Consider the following 19,051-nt stretch of genomic DNA (forward strand, 5'->3'; position numbering starts at 1 on the left):
ATACTGCTTTAATTAGATACCAATTGCTTGATGTTGTCTCATTAAATACTGCTTTTGTTTAAAGGTACGTGCCCATACACACACTCGCTATTTTTCAGAGAATAGCAAAGATGAAATTCGTCTGCCTCTGTTTTCTATACAGATCAGTACGAACAGTATTGAACAATGTAGTATATTTAATATAGTATGTTTATTTATTGTTGGAAAACCTGTGCTGTAGTTCTCCCAGGATGATTCTATGTTCAATATACATTTGTAGATTGTTGAAAAAACAGTTAAACTAATACAGTAAAATCATATAACAAATAATTTGAAGGGTCACCGAGCCACTTGGAAATGCTGAAGGAGGAATGGCACCCACTTGTCATGGATCCTCCCTCCAGAGTGAGCAGTTTCCCAGTAGGGGAGAAGTCAGATGGCCCCTCTTCTTCCCTGCATCTCTCCTTGAGCAACTACCTTTCCAGATATATTTCTAGAGAATTTACTAGGCACATTTTTGARATGAGACAAAATTTGTCAGCTTACAAGATTCTGTTTGTGGGTGGGCTGAACATAGCTCCTGTAGTGGGATATATTCCCTAGAGGCCATGGCATGGTTCTGTTCACTGATCTGAGATTTGCTGACCTATCCAAAGGTGACATTTCAGTGATATTTAGCATCCTTATGATAGGGATTTTTTTTGTTAAGCTCCAATATTCAGGGAATAAAATGTTTAGTATTTTGTGTAAGAAGAAATACAGATTTGTTTTAACCCTAAAATATGAAAAATGTCTTATTTATGTAGGTGAGTAGAAAGAAAGAAATGCAATTTTTAGGAGCTTCCCTAATTATTGTGTGATACACTGTTATACAGATCAAAATGAATTTTTCACACGTACAGCATTAATTTTAATCTGGCCTAACATTAGATCGGTGAAATTCAAGTAACGCAAAGCTAGTRTGAGGATGCAGTGGACAACAACATTTCAACACTATTTTCAGAATAAGTATGTTGAGTGATATGAGCTTAAAGATCCAAAAGCTTAAACTCTTCTAGGAAATTGGACCTCAGGTGCCTAATTCCTCCCACTTATCCCTCTCTGAAATAGTTCAGATGAAGCACTCCATACCTGCTTCTAGTTCTGCCCAGTGACAACAGATGAAGCATACTAGTAGACTAGAATGCAAATGTTAGATCTTCAAATGTAGATATTTACAAAAAAAGATATTGGTAAAATGCCTGGATGCCACCCTGTGCCACATGCTCTAGGTGTGCCTGCTTGAGCAGGAAGGTTGGACTAGATGATCTGTAGAGGTCCCTTCCAGCCTTTAAGATTCTGTGATTCTCAAGTCTCTTTCCCCATTTTCTTCCAGCAAACATTTTGRTTTCTTTGCTTTAATGCAAGACGCGCACTTGACTAGTGGCAGGTAACTGGAGGGCAAAGGAAGAGGCAGGGGAGTGTTTGGCTTTGCTTGCGATGGTTCAGTACTAATCTCTATTTACCTGTACTTTGTTAATCTGAATGTGTAAACCCTCTTTGTCGATTTTACCAGGTAGCTGTCAGATCATTAATTATCTGGTGATGACTAACGAGCAAGATCTGCAAAGCTGAAATTCGTGCACTCATGTTCTGTCCTGACTGTTCGTATGATTTTCATTTTGTACTTGAGTCTTTTTTTTTTTTTTTTAACAAATGTGCTATGAAAAATCTTTATAAATATATTGGCAAATATACTCATTATTTCTGAAAGGTAATGAAAAATCCATCAGCTAGCTTATTTAAGAATTTCATCATATAATGATAGAAATGTACCAGATAGGTTTTAACGTATTGAGTATAAGATTGAGTTCACTCTAGATATAAATAGCAATCAAGTTAGTAGATGAATTTGGCTTTCACTGTCTGAGAGAGTTGCCTATGGTGTCATAGATAACACTCTGAAAGAGATGAGAAGGGGAAATGAAAAGGTAAATGGTTAAAGGTCTCTTTTTTTTTTTTTTTTTTTCTTTCAGGAAAAAAAACCCTCTTTTATCTACAGCATTTCAGTCTCCTTCCTTTCTCTTAATAGAGCTTTAATCCTACCAAATTCTGCTGAATTATATGCGATACTTCTTTGATACTATTTTTCAGCCTAGTAAGGATAAGTCCTTCATTTCTGTTTTTTGATTTCCAACTGAGGTTAAATTTGATTTGTGTTCATGGAGGTGAAATGTCAGTGATTTATCCAGAATCCTTAGGCCTTCTACAAATCGTTTCTTAACCAGCCTTTGCTATTTATTGTTGTGTTAACTTTTAAAATTATGCTCCGGACAGCTGGGTATTAAAGCAAACTTCTGTTTCCTCATTCTGTTCCTTCATTACAGCAGATAATACCATAACTACAAATGCTGACATTCAAGCCCTTCTAACTTCAAAAGAATATTCAGACCTTCTGGGGTAGTGTATATCATATCCTTGACTACATCTTTCCATGCAAAAATATTCCATTTCACACTCAGTTTCAAAGGTAAGACGGAGAATATTCCTTTTGATTATCGTCTCTAGGTTAATGTGGCTGCCATCTTCTCTGACTTGTCTGCTGCAGTTTGTGGCTTTGATTTTGGATTCTGAAATGAGTTTTGTGACCTTTTTTATTTTGCCTTGTTGCCTTCAAACACAAAAAGAAATGCTTTAGRTAACTAAAAGCTGTGTTTCTTCTTTTTATTCTTTTTCTTTTTTTGTCTGTATTATTTCAAAGGATACTTATAGCTTATAAATTTACAAAAGTCTTCCATGGTTTGAAGTGCTATCTTCTCTTGCACAGATAAATTTCATGGCCTCTTTTCAAAAGACAAGCTGATAGCTGAAATCAAAGAAAAGAAAGGAATAGGTGCAAGACTATTTCGGACTTGTTTGCTCTCACTCTTTGCAAAATCTTTACATCTCTATAGCGTCAGATGCACGTAGGAGGAAACTAGAATAAGTGACTTTATAAATTTGCAAGAAAATGTTATTTTTAGTACTTTTTTATTATTATTATTCTTTCACTCACAAATGTAATTAAAATTATACAAACTGTGTGTATTCCAGGTAGACTGGCAGTTGAACATCATAAAGTTCCTTCTTCTCTGTAAAGATAAGTTTGGGTACAGTGTCGGCTATACAATGAACACATAACTCATTTGTACTTAGAGCTAGTCCTCAAAGCGCTGAAGTCATCGTCAACTGGAATTATCAGCCACAGAGGAGTAAATTGTTCCAGTACGGGCTGCCTGTGGCAAAGGACTTCTGGCTCGAGATGCTTTGTGGTTCAGTTCTCCTAGTCTCATTTTTATTTCAGTTTTGAAAATGATTTTTGAGTTTATAAATTCTCAAAAATATGCTTCAATAGGGAGCTGAGGTTACATTCTTGGAGGTAAGGAGAAGGTCTGAATCAATCTTACAGACACTAAGCATCTTTGCATAAAAAGTCATCTGTCAGTGAGTCATATTAATACATGTGGACTTGCAGTGCTGGGTTTCCACTCATCCGTAACAAAACAACAGAGTTAGCGCTACTCTTAATGTGAGGCTTAGCAAAATGATGATGACTACAGTGCAAATGTGCTTGATTTTTCACTGGAGATCTTTTGTTTGTTTCTATTTGTATGGGTGATTGTGGAAAAGAAGAAAACCCTTTTAGAGTCAAAGTTGAAAAATCCTTTCTTTAACAAGTCATACACTCATCCCTAATAAGAATCAAATATTTTGTAAAGTTCTAGATAGCCCCTTTGGACTGTAGATGGTGTTCAGGGTTCACRTAAAAGCACAAGAAAGGTTTCATCCTTAACTAGAACAAATTTTCCTTGGTTCTTACAGTTAAACAGTGGTTGGGGTTTTTTTTGTTTGTTTGTTTGTTTTGTTTGAGATAATTAACGTGTACCTTCCAAAAGATTTTCTTTGATTGTTTTGTATATATTTTAATTCTTATTCCAAAAAATGCCTATTTTTGTCTTTTATGCCTTTGCTTTCTTTCACTCATAWTGATTGCATTTCACATTCTCCTGTTACGTCCTTATCCACATATGGTTGAGCGTAAAATGCAGAGCCTAAGATCTAGAGAAAGGTTTTGTTCAGATCCTTACTTGGTGTATACTGAGTCTGCCTTTCTTCTCTCCATCTACTATGCCATTTTATGGAGGCAGAATCTGGCCCCTGAAAACTAATTGACATCTCTATGCTATTCATGCCTTCAAAAGATATTTGTGCTTTTACAATACAAGTGAGTATGTGAATGCTTTATTTTGGGTTCTTGTTATATAATCAAAGAAAAAGTCTTTACTATATTTTAAAACAGAAATAGGTAGGAGCAGCCACATGAAATGCATTTAGCTGTCATTGTATAGCAACCCTAATGCAATGTAAGCAATTTTGTTAGGCATAGTCTCATTCAAGAAAAGACTTGCACTCAGAACTGCCACATTAGTTTAAAGATGGAGATGGGAGAACACAGATAACTCCCAGTTGAAGCAAGGACCACATGACAGGTGACTTTATTTTTAGAACAGGATTGCAAAATCTAGCCCTGCGACCTTGCTTGTAAGGGGATGCCTTCCTTGAAGCAGCTGCTATGTACTACCAAATTACATTATTTTAATAGTGCATTATCTATATTTTAACAGAAATTAAAATCTAAGTTTAAGATTAAAAAAATGTAGATATGAAGCTACCTTATTATCACAAAGAAAGAATACTTGTTCTGGTTTTGATAGATTTTAAACAATTAGACTTTGATATAGTTTTCAAGACTGTCATGCATGGAATGCGTATTTGAACTTAGATGGACTGGGACAATTTTCTTACGGATTCAAGAACAGCTAGATTGGAGATACTGAATCTGAAGCCCTACAGGCAGTGCAGCGAKGACGGTTCTGGCCAGCCTTTGCTCTACACGCTGCCACTCCTGTCCAGACATCCAGCCATGCGCCGTCACGTGTATCTATACGGGAGATAGATAGATAGACAGATAGTGTGTACACCCTGAATAACTGAATGGACCCTGCTGGCAAACATTGTGCTGTGGATGCAGGGTTTGGGCACATAATCTGAGACCTTCACCTGGCTGTGTGGGCTTTGCCTTGCAAGGCCACCCGCGGGATGAGGTCCTCGAGGAGACGCTGGGCACGAGGAGCAGGTGGCCGGCATCCTGGCTGTGCGTGCACCGCCTGCCCCGGGTCCCCTCCTGGCCCGGGAATATAGCACGGGTGCTGGATGAACTTGGTTGTTGGTGTGAAAGCCGGGTGTTAGGCAGTTGCTGCTTCTATTTACTATACATGCATGTAGGAATTACACTTACCTTAATTTAGGGTAGTTTTAAACATTTTTCTGGTGAGCCTGTAAAGGATGTATGTATTTCTCCAAAGCACATAGCTTTTCATAAGTTTTCTCATAATGCTTTTTTTGTACCATCAAAATGCAATTTACAAAACCATAATGCAGTACTTGATCTTATTTTAACATTAGGTTGTATCAAAATCGAAACAATATCTTATATTTTCTGGCAGTAAATGCTATGATTAAAGAACGAATCTTTCTAGATGTATTGGCTGATGCTACCCACTATGGATGCTGGGAGATAGATTTCTTGTGTTTCACGTTTTAAATGTTTTAACGATATGCATTATCTAACAATAAAAAAGTTTACATATAATAGATTTAGCYCAGGGCTGTTGAAATACATACGTTTTCTTAGAAAGCCATTTAGAATTTTTTCAAGCTATAAGAATATCTCAACTGGTATCATGTTTTGGGCTCACTAGCAACCCGTGAGATAATAAAGAAGACACAACTGCCCAGAGTCTGAGAGGCACAACCAGATATTGCATGTCCCTTGTTGTCAAAAAAAAAAATCTCTTTTCCTTGTTGCTTTGGTTCTGTCTGTTAAGAAAAACCTGTCTGGATGGCATAGGAGGTTAGTTGATTAGGCTGGATAAACTGGCTTTCATTTCCTAAACCGTTTTAAGTGACAATAAATGTTTCACTCAAATTTAGGGGCTCTGATGAGTCACTTTTACGTAGGCATAATGATGGCACTGCGTATTACTGTTGATGCCTCACTATGACAGTCTTAATGTAGCTGTAATTATACTGAAACTATTTGATAAGTAAAATCACTATATTAATTGGTATGTTTTCCTTCCATATTCTCACAGAAATGGGCAGCTCAGTTCCTTCTCATGTTCTTCTTACTCTATGCTTTTGCAGAGCAAGAGAATGTAAGATGGACTCAAACAGGATTAATATTCAGTCACTGTTCCCTGCCCTCATTTTTCTTTTTCCTTACAAGAATATTAATGCTTCAGTTGTGATAATGGTTGTATCTGCGTCAAACTCGTAGCTGCTTCTGTCTGCCAATGATAGGAGATCACTTGCAACAGCACTGGTAATATTCCCTTCCTCATGCTCTTTATCTAATCTAAGTTACACTAAGCATACAGCAGATGCACAGGGCTTAGACTCTTTGGTACAAATATCTTGATATTTGTATAATATTTAGTATGGATACCAATTTTGAAATTGGAGTCTGGAGCCAATTCCAGCCTGGGACCACGTGCAAGTAAATTTTGTAAAATTGAGCACAACTGATTGACTTTGCATGATACCAGAAAGCATGAAGTACGCTAGCAGAAACATCTTCAATTTTCACTCGCATATACCCTGGTTACATAATATGCTCATGAATTACTATAATAAATGTTTATTATAGTCTTCTGAATTCTTGCTAGTCCAAATTGCTAGGAGAATTATTTAATATTTAAAAAAATACCAGGAAAAAAAATGGAGCATGTTTATTAATAATGCGTTAACACTCACTGACATTAATGCAAGTAGTCATCTTCAAATTGTAGCACCATTGTTCCTATTTCGGGCAACAAACTTTTTTTTTTTTTTTTTTTTTTTTTTTTTGGTGGTGTTTTTTTCTTAAAAAAAGGTCTTTGTTTTTCTACTAAAAAAATAGTAACATTGAAGTTTTGTTCCTGTCTTGTGAGGAACAAAAGCCCCCACCAATTGTGAGAACTGAGAAAAAAAATTTTGTTAGTTAATTTAAGCTGTGCTAGTTGCAATTGTCTAGCTGAAATAATAAAATACCAGTCCTTTTTTTTTTTTTCTATAGATGAAAGGTTTTAACATATAACAACTGGTATAAATTCCTGTAATTCTTCTCTGTATTTATTGGAACATCCCAATGTCAGAAGTATGAATTAAATGAAAAAAATAAAACAGATTTTTGTGAAGAGCTGTCTTAGAGTAGCTTCTGTCTGGTCTCTAGTAAATATGGAAGTTTACAAAAAGGATTTTGACTACTGTTGGTCATGTTTGTGCTATGGTTTGAAAAAAGTATAATTTTGAAGTCTTCTCCCAGCAATTATAACAATAAAACTTGTATCATATTGTTGTATCATTAAAACTTATAAAATACTTTAGCCAAAGTTGTTAATTGAAGACTCTCCGTATACTTTGGGATAACTTGAATCCATTCTTACATAGGTATTTTCCATTTTCAGCTTAAATAGCTAAGCATGATGATATTGGTTTTATATATCAAAGATAACTGTATTTCTTATTTTTATTGTTACAGTTCTTGGATGATCGATTTCCTTGCTGTCTCTCAAAACTTACAGTATCGATGCTAAATAAAGTCTAGACTAGGAAGAATTCTGCCAATGCTGTTAGTGCTGAACTCGGTGATATTTTTTCACTACTTTTAGAAGTGATATTTCCAAATCTTTTGTTTCTTTTACTAGGTACAGATTTGATCTATATTTTAAATATATATTGAAGTTGCATATTAAACAGCTTAATAAATCATGTTACAAAATAGCTTTTAAGAATACTTTAAATGGAAAAACAAATTATAGTGAAGGTTGGACTAGTATAAGGTTCTACACCTCAGCAGTATTCATTACTGGCCATGGGCTCTGAATAAACAAAGAGCATCTACGTTGTTACTGAATAAGCWTAGTTTGACTTTTATAAAAATAAACTAGGTAATAATAAACAGTAGACTTTAGTCCAAAGTACTGTTTTAAAAATAATTGCCAGTAGAATTTATATTCTATTTTCCTAAAGCTCTAATCTTAGAGTCAATTAATGTGTTTATACAGATTTTTTCGGAGTAAATACATTGTGTGAAGCCTTGGCTGACCCGAAATCAATGTTAGTTCCATTCATTTCATTAGCACCTATTGAATTGAGCAGATTTATTCATCTGTACAAGGTAAACATACGTTTATTCTCAATGCTGAATAAACACTAATTCTGAAGGTTTTCCTTGTATGAGCCTCTGCTAATACATAGCCTCTCGGTTTATTTGCATGAAAAGGTTTGAATATGAGGATCTTAATCTGTGCATATTAGGTTATAAAGACATCTTCACGTCTTCAATCCTGTGTTTTAGGCATCTTTGAAGCCTATGGGAGCTGGAGTGCTTCTCAGAAGCTTTCAATATGAAATCTAATTCTAAAAGGATTGAATAAATTAGCTATTTTTCCTCCTTACAATATGGCTTTTAAACACTGGATGAGCTACATGATGTGCAAATGTGCAACGAATATGGTTTAATATTAAAACAGAAATTGTACCAAACTGCTACCATACATTTTTCTAAATGGCAAGCAGACCTTGTGACTGCTTGTGAGCGTGTCTGGAGCATGGCTTGAGGGAGGCTACTAGAGAAGCCGTAAAGCAACTGTATTTTCAAACAGTAAAAAAATACAGTGCCCTGAAACCAGAAATTGCTTTTGTTTTTTTTGTACTTTTTCCTCCCTTCTAACATTAATAACTAGTAATGTCCATGATACATTCACATTTGGTATTGTTTATGGAGCGAGGCTGTGTGATCGCAGCCAGGTTTTCCTGGAAATTGCTGTGCTGTTGAATGCAGACCACCTTTTGTTCACTCAATTAGGGACCGATCATTGACACCACGCTTAAATCCGGCAGCAGGCAAATGGACAGCCTTTCCCGTGCCCRGGGGTCTCAGGACAAGCCGGTACTTTTTGATTTGTATCAATGCAGTCAAAACCGATCTCTGCTTCCCTCCAGGCAGCAGCCCGCAGGACTGTCATTTGGCAGTTGGCATTAACTCTGTCAAATAAAATGGAGAAGTTCGGACCACGTGTTCGCTTGAGGTAAAGAGGTATGTCGGAAATGTGCCCTCCCTGGTGCCATGGAGGCTGAGCTGCGCAGGTGCCTCCCCAAAGGCCCGGGCCCTCCCGCTGAGCCCCCGACTGCCGCCCGCCTGGGCTGCTCTGGTGTTCCCACCAGCCGGAACGTCGTGCTGGAAGCTCCAGACCTATCTCTGTACTGCAGAGCAAATTCTGGCTTGTTTCAGCTTTGTTAGCTCGGAGTGAGATGCAGAATTCACCTTGACAGGCCTTAGGATTTCACACTGGCTTTTATGCTCATCCCAAAGCTCAGGCAATTATTGGCTATACAAATTTTATGTCAAACGGGCTTGCTGTTAGATTTTCCTGACRGCATATTCACAGGGCACAAACAAATCCATTGCATTTTCTGAGTTGTACTTGGATTTTAACGCCGCTGTTTGCAGTGAAGGTGTAGTCCAAAAGCTGGCAATGGTTTATGGTTTATCATGACATAGAAGCAATTTTGTTAGATTGAGGCTAATACACAATGTGTTGCATGGGTCTTTCCTGCGTAAAAGGAAGGTATTTATCCTACACACACTTGTTTGTGTGAGATACTCTTTTGGAAAGCTGTGCTGAGTTAGCTTGCTGTGATCCTGTTACAATTCTGGTTTCCAAATATTATTTTAATTCCCTTATTGGACTAAGGAAATGGCAATAAAAACTCTTACTGTATCTTTTGAGGTGCAAATTTAGCACGCTAATCCAGTTGTTTAGGTTTTCAGAACACAAATGGCTAGAGTGATTTTGCTTAATTCCATTAAAGCATGCATGGTGCAATTACAGGCATTATCATACCTAAATGATGAGAAATCTTTCTTCCTGTGRTTTCCTATTAGATACCTTTCAGTTATAAGCCTTTGGCTTAAAAACCTTTTGGATATCTTGACTCATTTTGCAATTAAAAGAACTCCAAATCTGGTTTTTGAAAAAGAAACAAAATGTGAAAGGTCCTTGAATTCTGAGCATCTGCTGTTGGTAGAATAGAAAGCTTAATGGCATGGCAAGCATGTAAAGCTGTCTTGTCTGTGTGTCCAGATAAACGAGGACAACAAATTTATACTGCTTTTTAGATGAAATGAAGTTGTATTCTGTGTGCAGATAAGATGCAAAATACAAAGATGCAAAAAAAGATTCAATATAAAATTTGAAAATACATTTAAGTTTTTATATTATTCAGATAATGTGTTTTATCATATTAAGTTTTCATAGGCTTATGCAGTAATGCCTACATGTATTTAAACAGGAAATGCAGAGTTAACATACGTTCTTAGGAACCGGCACCTACAAGCAGTAAGAGGAAATGGAAATTGCCATCCAAAAAGCATTATTTTGGACTTAATTCATGAGTTTCAAACAGACTTTGCCAGATACTTTACTCCAGCTTGTCTATACTCTATATTTTCCTAAATTCAGAAATCACTATGAAGGAGTCCACAAATAATTTATTTTTCTGCCATGTTGGTGATTGGTGCATTATTGTTTGGATAAATGATTTAAATTTAGCTAATTTTTTTAGATAACGTTGGTTTAAGTTGGTTTCATTTAAACTCCCCAATGATGTGTTTACTGTTATATTAATTACATAGTTTGTGTTACAGTAGTACTTGAGATGTAATTGAACTCGACTAATAGTAGACACTATAAAAACTAATAAACTGCTCATCAGGATAAACTTTTCAGGAAACATATGTATGTTTTCATATGGCCATGCTAAAAAGTGAATYTTTTTGATCTTTTTTTCCAGACTCTGTATTGCATATCTCTTTGAGTCATCTAACACTTTAAAATCTGAAATAAGGGATTTTTTGGAGATGCATGGAAATGTGTTGGGAAAAAATGTTTGAGGGTAACTATTCCTGCACCARAATGGCTTTAATTTTCCCAACCATACTTTGTAGTAAACTTCTTAGAGGCCAGCAAAATTCTACTTTTGTATGGATCCCACAGACCAATTTCATTATTTCTGAGCAACTATTCTCAGATTTCTACAATTTTAATAATATGATACCGCATTTAAATATTGACAGCTGCTGGCTTGTTTTCACATGGCATAATTTCACCAGCCAGAACACCTACAGATTATGGTATGAATGTGTGTGTGTATATATATGTAAATTTGTGTGATATATATATTTATATGCATTTAGAGAGTTTTTTATATGCTATATTTATGTGTGTGTATATATGTTTGAATATACACATATATGCACATATGTAAACATATATACATCTTAGCAAGATCTACAGTATTCTTCTTCCTCTAAAAATAATCTTTAGCTCTCTTCTAATCAGAACTTTAAATCCTGAGTCCAGAATTAGGTTTTTGTATTCCATTTCATCTTCCTTATCTTTGATCATTAGTAGTGCATCAAAGTCAAATAAGAAAACAAGCAATGGCTCTAAGCAGTACTGCAGGCAACATTGACTTTCACTGTARCAAATAAAATTTATCATATCTGCTGTTCTTAGAAGTTCACCTCTGTACATCCTGAAGGTAAACAGTCAGCTGCAGCTTTTCTTACATAGGCAATCCATGCTTCAGTGCTTCATTTATTTATTCACCAGTAAGTACCCTGTTCCTTCTTCCAGGAAAACACTCATTCTCTTTCAGACATACTTTGCAAATATTTATTTGAACTAGTTGATTGAACTCCTGATTAACATATTTTTTAGTGCAATTACTCAAGTCTCCCAGTGCCATTGTTTTCACTGGAAATTCAGTACTGCCAACTGGTCCTCACCAACTGACAGTGGAAGTTAAATAAGCCACACCTAAGGCTTCCAGAGGACACCAAACAAATTGTGCTTTGTTGAAAAGTTCTTTTTTTTGAATTTGCTACCAAGAATACTGGTTAAAATGCAAAAGTTTTGCAAAAATGGATCAAGAATATTTATATGTGCTTGATTGAAGAAATGGTGTTACAGGTGTTTTGTGGTGTTACAGGCATCTTTTATTTTCAGGATAATGTATTTCAGTTTCCTTAGAGTAAGACAGTACGATATAGCAATGCTAAGCCCAGATGAAGATTTTTGTCAAGAACTAGATTCAGTAGATCACTCTTTCAATTTACAAATTTTCTAATAAGCTTTCTAGCCCTTTGGGGAGCTAAGCCATACCAATAGCATAGAACTCAACAACTCTGTTTTTCAAAATATACTTCATGCAGTCATTTTCACAGTTACTTCTACCATTTGACATACGAGTTGTTTGGCTTATGAAGTTTACATACGTATCTTCACAGGACATGTTTTATAGAAGAATTCACCATGCCATAGTCTTCCAGATTTTCTGTAGCATCATTTCTGTTCTAGCGTGTGAGGCTGYGGCTTTGCACTTCCCTAGAGGTGTGACGCCCAAAGGCAGGATGAGCACAAATGTCCGAGTTGCAGAGAGCAAGGTGCGCTCAGCTGATGGACCCGTTTCCAGTGCAGGCAAGGTTCGCCTCCACTGCCTGCCCGCTGTGTGTTTGAACAGCTTTGCAAGGGAGATCACCATCAGGCGATCAGCAAGGATTTAGATGGGTGATTTCCAGTGCTCTGTTTGAAGAGCCAGGGATAAGCAAGAGATCTGACCGTGTCTTTTTCAGACAGCAGAGCTGTCTCTGACTACTCCCAGTTGACTGGGCACCGCAGCGTAGGAGTATGTTTTTTATAGTCTGTCTGCAATTATAACATGTAGATGATGAAAAGAGTGGGGTGATAAAATCACTATAGTGATTTGAGATTGTACACATTGTACTGCATCCAAGATTAGTTCTCTATCATCGAATAAGAGATCTGATCTAAGCTGCTTTAGTTAGCTTCATGTTCAGTACAGACTGACTACAATTCCTTGCACATGTCCAGCCCCTGTAAGTCAGAGTCAGGGTAATGAAGTTCTGCAAGCAGATAAATCCCTTATATTCATACGGGCAAAGAGAGATCTCTGTGTATATAAACTAGCGTATTTTTTCCCTCCTAGCTCATTTAAGTACCAGTGTAGCATTGTTTAAATGACTCTAAAGCATCTGTGAATTATGTGAAGGTGGAAGATGTCAGTGCAACTTTTCTCAGTGCCCAGATGTGAATATGTAGCGACAGATGCGTTGAGCTCAGCTGAGCTTGAAACAGTTAACAGCTTCTCTGGAGAAGTCAGCTACTGAAGAGTCATGCCTAACGTTTTTTCTTCTGAAACTAATGGCTGAAATCCTTGAACTATAATACCAGGCAAGCATCAGTCCATCCTTCAATGTGAAGTGTATAAGAGCAGTTTTAGAGAAATACTGTTTTAAATGATGCTTATATTAATACCAGTACAGTTTTAAATTCTTTCTGCAAAGTCAAGTTAGGTCATTAGGAGAGTGAATCTAGCACCTTCCCCTGATCTGTAGCAGGACTCAACTTCTGTCCTTCTGGAACAGTTGTACCAATTTAGAGCAGCATAGATTTTGTTACTGGTTTAAGTCTGTTTCTGCCTGCCTAAGAAAGTAGGAATTGGTAGGAATCATAGGAATCAATTATGGTGATGTTAAGCATTAATAATTAAAGGAGCACTATGAAAAATGGTAAAAATCTTTAAAGCTGCGTGAACTAGAGCTATTCAATCTGCCAGTAGTTATTATGGTCAAGTTATTATGGTTATTCCATAGCCAGTGAGATCATTTGAAAAGTTTCTTGTGATTTAGGCCTTTTATGATATTTTGTAGTTCACTTAAAACTATAGCTGCCAGCTCTGGGGAGGAAATACACACCATAATACAGGTACAATATGAATTAATTACAAATAAGATGGTGGGTCAGTGCTGTTGCAGGRATGTACCTGAATTGCTTTCCTATATATAGCAAATACTGTTGCATTGTTTCAGGAGAGCAATATGCTCAGTTGAAAACATATCTCCAAGTTCTCTTCCAATTGAAAACAGTGTAATTTTTATTTGATAAAGYTTACTAGTTAGAATGGGAATTTCAGTATGTGCCAAGGAAATGCATCCTCAGTGCCCATCATTAGAGATTAGGTGTGTACCAAGGTGTAGTCAAGGCACACACCATAAGAACTGATGTAACGGTCTAAGTTATTAAAGCTTTTGTTATTTTTGCAGTATGACAACAACTGCAGAACATAATTTAAGTGAGATGAAAAAAATCAGTGGTACTACTTGTGTACTGCAGTTTAGATAGACACGGCATTTTCATGACTGAAGTACGGATCTGGAATCATCAGCTAGATAAAAATGTGCTGATTTTGCCTAGTTAAAATCTATTTGTCGGCTGGACTCTTGCATGCTGCTGATGCATTCAGAAAGCTGCCACTTGCTTTGGCAGACAACTTTCCCATATAACAAGGTGAGTTAGGCTGTCCTCCGTTTCCCATGAATGCTTGGCCAGTGTTCCTGCAGCATAGAGATCAAAGTATTGGACCTATTTAAAAATCTTACCTATAATTAAATCTTAAGTGAATATTTTTATGTCACTTTAAGTTTTAGATTACTTTTTGATGAAATTTGTTTTAAAATATTGTGTACTGCAAAATTGTCCAATAAATGAAGTGTTACCAATACTGTCTCCAAATGTCCCCTTGATCTGGGTGAAAGTAATGGTTAAAGCCCAGAATTTTTAAAAGTGAGGGTCTCCTATCATTTACATCTTGATTTTTTTTTTCATTAGGTAAATAATGAGTCCCAAGAAAGACCTAATCCAGTCCCTTAGTTGTTAATATTCTCTTCAATTTCTTTCATCAGTGAAATAAGACAGCTTTATCTTTTGAAGATAAAAGACAATTCCTTCTCCATCACAACGCTGTTTTTTCATGGCCCCTTATCTTTCCTACCTTTGCTCTGGGTTTTGTGCTGGGAAATTGCTTGCACGCAGGTAAAGCCAAACTTTTYGCTGCTGTTTGTGGTTGATTAATTAGCCTCCTCTGAGAGACTTCTGATTAGCTCTAACAAACTCCACGCGCCTTCCCGAACACACGGCCATGCAGGAGCAGGGCAGCTTCACAACAGCTGAACTCCTTCCCAGACAAGGTGTAAATGACAGAGGAGATTGTTGCTGTCCTGTCCCAAGTTCTCTCTGTTTTCATGGCAGATAATGAAGTAAATGTCTAGATGTATGTGAATTCTCAGCAGAATTCTAAATTGCTTTTTTAAGGATTGCTATAGTAATAGCAAGATCGAAAATAACCATTGATCTCAGGGTCAGGTATTTGTTCTAAATACATTTCTGCTCACTTTGTTCTGCAGAAGGCTTGATAACAGTGATGATGTTGTGGTCCTGTCAGTGTGCATCTTGCTTATTTTATTAGTTGCATATTGTAACATTTCTAGCATTTATGTAAAGTACTTGTTATAAGCCAAAGCTGATTGAAAACTGATGTACGATGCAGAAATAATTGACTAGATAGAAATCTGAATCTCTGACAACTTTGAGGAAGGAAAATCAGGGAGGTCTCATTGTTTGGATTATTTTAGTAGCGAGATAACTAATGTGATACCTGCACAAGGCAATCATTTTGCATTAATCTGCTGTAGAGGAAAGCACTGGTAGATAGTGCAAGCTAACTGCAAAGGTTAAATAGAGGGGGGTGTCATTTCAAATTAATGGCGTTGTAAACTATGACAAGTGCTGCCTTTTGGAGGCACTAGAGAAGGATTTAAGTGTTCACCATGTAAAGGTTAATATTAGCATGTAAATGGCAATGGTGATTGTAATTRTATTTCAGTGTTAATATCTGTTAATATGAACAGAGTAAAAATGGTGTTCACACTTTGAAAGGATATTCAGAGTTTCAGAGAAATTGATTCTCCTAGAGAGACAACCCTGAAAATTGTTTCACTGAAAACTATGAGGAAATTTAGTAATCTTCAAAAGATGGTTAGAGAATGTCTGTGTGTTTATRTGTTAAAATATATTTTCCTAAATCTGACTTAAATTCCAACCTTTTTTTTTGTAAAGTTTGAAAATAACTCTAAATTAACTTCAAAATTCACATGATCCAACAGCTATCTTTACATTCAGAATGCAGGAACAGGCTATTTGCCAAATCAATCTTATGCCATAAATGAAATATATTCAATCAGAATTTTTCCAAGTGAAAAATATCTGTCAAAAAGATAAAAAGGATTCTTCAAAGCCAGCCTTCATAACCTGAGAAAGAAAGTTAACATCTAAAACAGTTGCAAGTATATGAGTTTTGCAGTCAGGGTAGCTCAAATGTCAATTAAGTAAATGTCACCGTATTCTYGTGATGTTTAGAATTGCCCTATCCTTGTATATACGAGTATGAAAATACAATGACTATAGGATAGGCTTAATGCCAAACATGATGCATACTAAGTAGGAGAATTATTCTCCCCGTAATGCTGCAGTTCCATCTGGTTTCGTGCTACCAAGTACTCTATGGAGCTATAGATGTCCCATTATCAAGTTTAGAAACTTTTTATAAGATTTCTCCTGTTATTTTGGGAGCAGTCTGATGTTTGTTTTAATCTGCAGATTTTGTTGTCACTGAAATAAACAAGATATTTCTTATAAAGTGTGCAAAACACTCTATTTTTAAGCATGCCACAAATGCAGACCTTGGACTTGCTGACGCACCGCAGTGTCCCAGTTCAAATACCACTGTCTTGAGTGATTCATTTAAAAGACTGTTGGCTACTTCCACGTTTTCATTCCTGCATTCCARACCGGTTGGGATAACTGCTTTTGTCCAGTTTTTCTTCCTACTTTAATTCTATTGCAAATTGTTATGGATTTAGGCTTGACTGAGAAGATGGCTAGTTCCATAGGAGGGGTAATTGACCCCTACCACAGGCTGCCCACGCAGGTAAAAAGATGGGCTTTAAAGGAGGATGTGTCAGAGTTAGAGATAAGTCTTTTGCAGTAAACCATATGATCCTCAGGTCTCCTTTGCACCAAATRTTTTTAACAAAGCATCTATGCTGGGTTTCTTCAGCCAGCAAGAAGTAATCCTCTAACAAACCAGAAGGAAGTCTTTACTTTAAAAAGCCATCATGCAAGCATAAAATGTGGCAAAAAAATGTAATTTTGTCTCTTGCTATTCCTGAGTAGTTCCAGATTTCTTGCAGCTTCTGTGTTACTGGTGGGAAACATGAGATACGTTTGGAAGCCCAAATTAATACTTATTCTAAACCTGTGCTTTCAGAGTATTTCTGAAATGGGCAAATTTTTGAGGAGACAAAAGCAACAAAAGCAGATGAGGTAGCTGTGTAATTGCTTTCAAACCTTTCTGCAGGTCCTGTGAGTGCAGGCAGTTTGGCAGAACTGCCAGGTTAGGTGAAGAAACAATAAGCAGCTTCCGTTCCGCTAGGTCGGGTTCTTCCAGCTGGTAGGAGCACCTGTGGAGATGGCCAGCGAACTGTAACTGGGCAGGTGGAGTGGAGCAGGCCCAGAAAGGAGAACGCGCTGGTTCTTCACTCTTGCGTCTAGAGGTTCCTGTATCCAGTGGACTCTAATGGAAGAGTCTGCACTCTTGAAGAATCTGATTCCTGTGTTCACGTGTGTGATACGAAAACTCACTGAACCTTTTTTATTGAAAACACAAGAATGGGTCTGTAGATGAGACAAACTGATATGTTGCATAATTTGGTAGGATATGCTGCAAATTCATTTCTTTGGTCATCATGTGGAAAGACTTGAGCCCCTGAGCAGCTCAGCTGTGTAAGGAATGGATAATAATGTGTTCATGGGAGCTGTGACTTGACTTGTCAAATCAAATGCTCAAATGTTGAATCTGTCACTCGAGGATAATGTTCATAATGTCATTTTACATGCCATTAAGCTTGCTAACACATGTACCGATCCCAGTGCACCGATCCTCAGCTGCACCTCTGTGTGACAGTGCTGGGAATTTGTAGGTCAGTGGTAGACACTGTTCATCTTGCCRCAGAACTATACAAGGAAAACTAGATTTAGATAAAACACATAATTTGATATATTTTATATAAAAAGTTAAAATTTCATGTATTGAAGCAACTTACAACAATAATGAGAAGCATAGTTTTTGTGGGTTTTTTTTTTCTTTGGTTGAAAATTAGTAATTTAAGAAGAACTGCATCTTAACATCATTGCTTGGCTCATTTCTTTAGGTCAACACCGCTAAAACTAATGAAAATATGGAAGGATCATTCGTTATGGGAAAGTAGGAAAAGAAGGGAAGATAACCTGGATGCAAATTAGTCATGATGCTTAATTTGCTAATGGCTGAGGTTTTTGCTTGCATTCCTGTTKAATAAATTGAAATCATAGTGACAGTTATTTTCAGTTCATTAATGCGTATCCATCAAGTAGGCAGACACAAGGGGTGCGGTAAAGTCATCTCATCTGTTACATCTGACTCAGATTTTTCAAATCGTGGGATATCTTTGTTATTTAAAGGTCAGTTCTTGAAAGGCTTTATGAAATTTTAGTCACATCTGTTGTCACTAATTGGAGCTATGTAGTTTTATACTCTGCAGCTTACTGAAGAGTTGGAAGTTAAATGTGATCAACATGTGCTTATTTCAGTGGCAGTTTGGGACGATAATTGGAATTACTTCAGGAAGGTCACACGAAGCGCAGAGCAGTGGGCAGGTGCTATGTAGGCTTTTTACAATCATCAGAGAAAGACACAAGCTGACATCTCCCACACAACCGTATTACTTCTTGTAGTGAAGAATATAATCATCTTAATGAAAGCTGCCCCTGTATCTGCCCAATCTAATCTAAACTTAGATAGTTTTCTAATCACTTTTGATACATGGGGGATGTAATAAAAACCCTGGTTATGTTTTACTGTATGATATGCAATATCTTCATTGACTGAAGCTATAAGTAGCTGCTCTTTATCACTGTCATTATTTACAAAGAATTTCAAAGCTGTTGTGTTCCCCCAAAATAATCTGTTATAGGAAAATTAATCCCAA

At 36.6% G+C, this 19,051-nt stretch overlaps 1 protein-coding gene across 1 annotated transcript in view; it reads left to right on the forward strand.

Moving 5' to 3' along the window:
* Positions 1-9,169: 9,169 nt before the first annotated feature.
* The window catches only part of NRG3 (neuregulin 3), a 230,662-nt gene continuing 220,780 nt past the window's right edge, over positions 9,170-19,051 (forward strand). The window contains exons 1-2 of the mRNA XM_026042983.1: positions 9,170-9,303; positions 12,496-12,613. Of these exons, the coding sequence (XP_025898768.1) occupies positions 9,170-9,303; positions 12,496-12,613 (252 nt within the window). The remainder of the gene's footprint in view (positions 9,304-12,495; positions 12,614-19,051) is intronic.

The sequence above is a fragment of the Nothoprocta perdicaria genome, unplaced genomic scaffold (genome assembly GCF_003342845.1).
Source record: "Nothoprocta perdicaria isolate Ctin4 unplaced genomic scaffold, notPer1 scaffold_32, whole genome shotgun sequence".
NCBI lineage: Eukaryota > Metazoa > Chordata > Aves > Tinamiformes > Tinamidae > Nothoprocta > Nothoprocta perdicaria.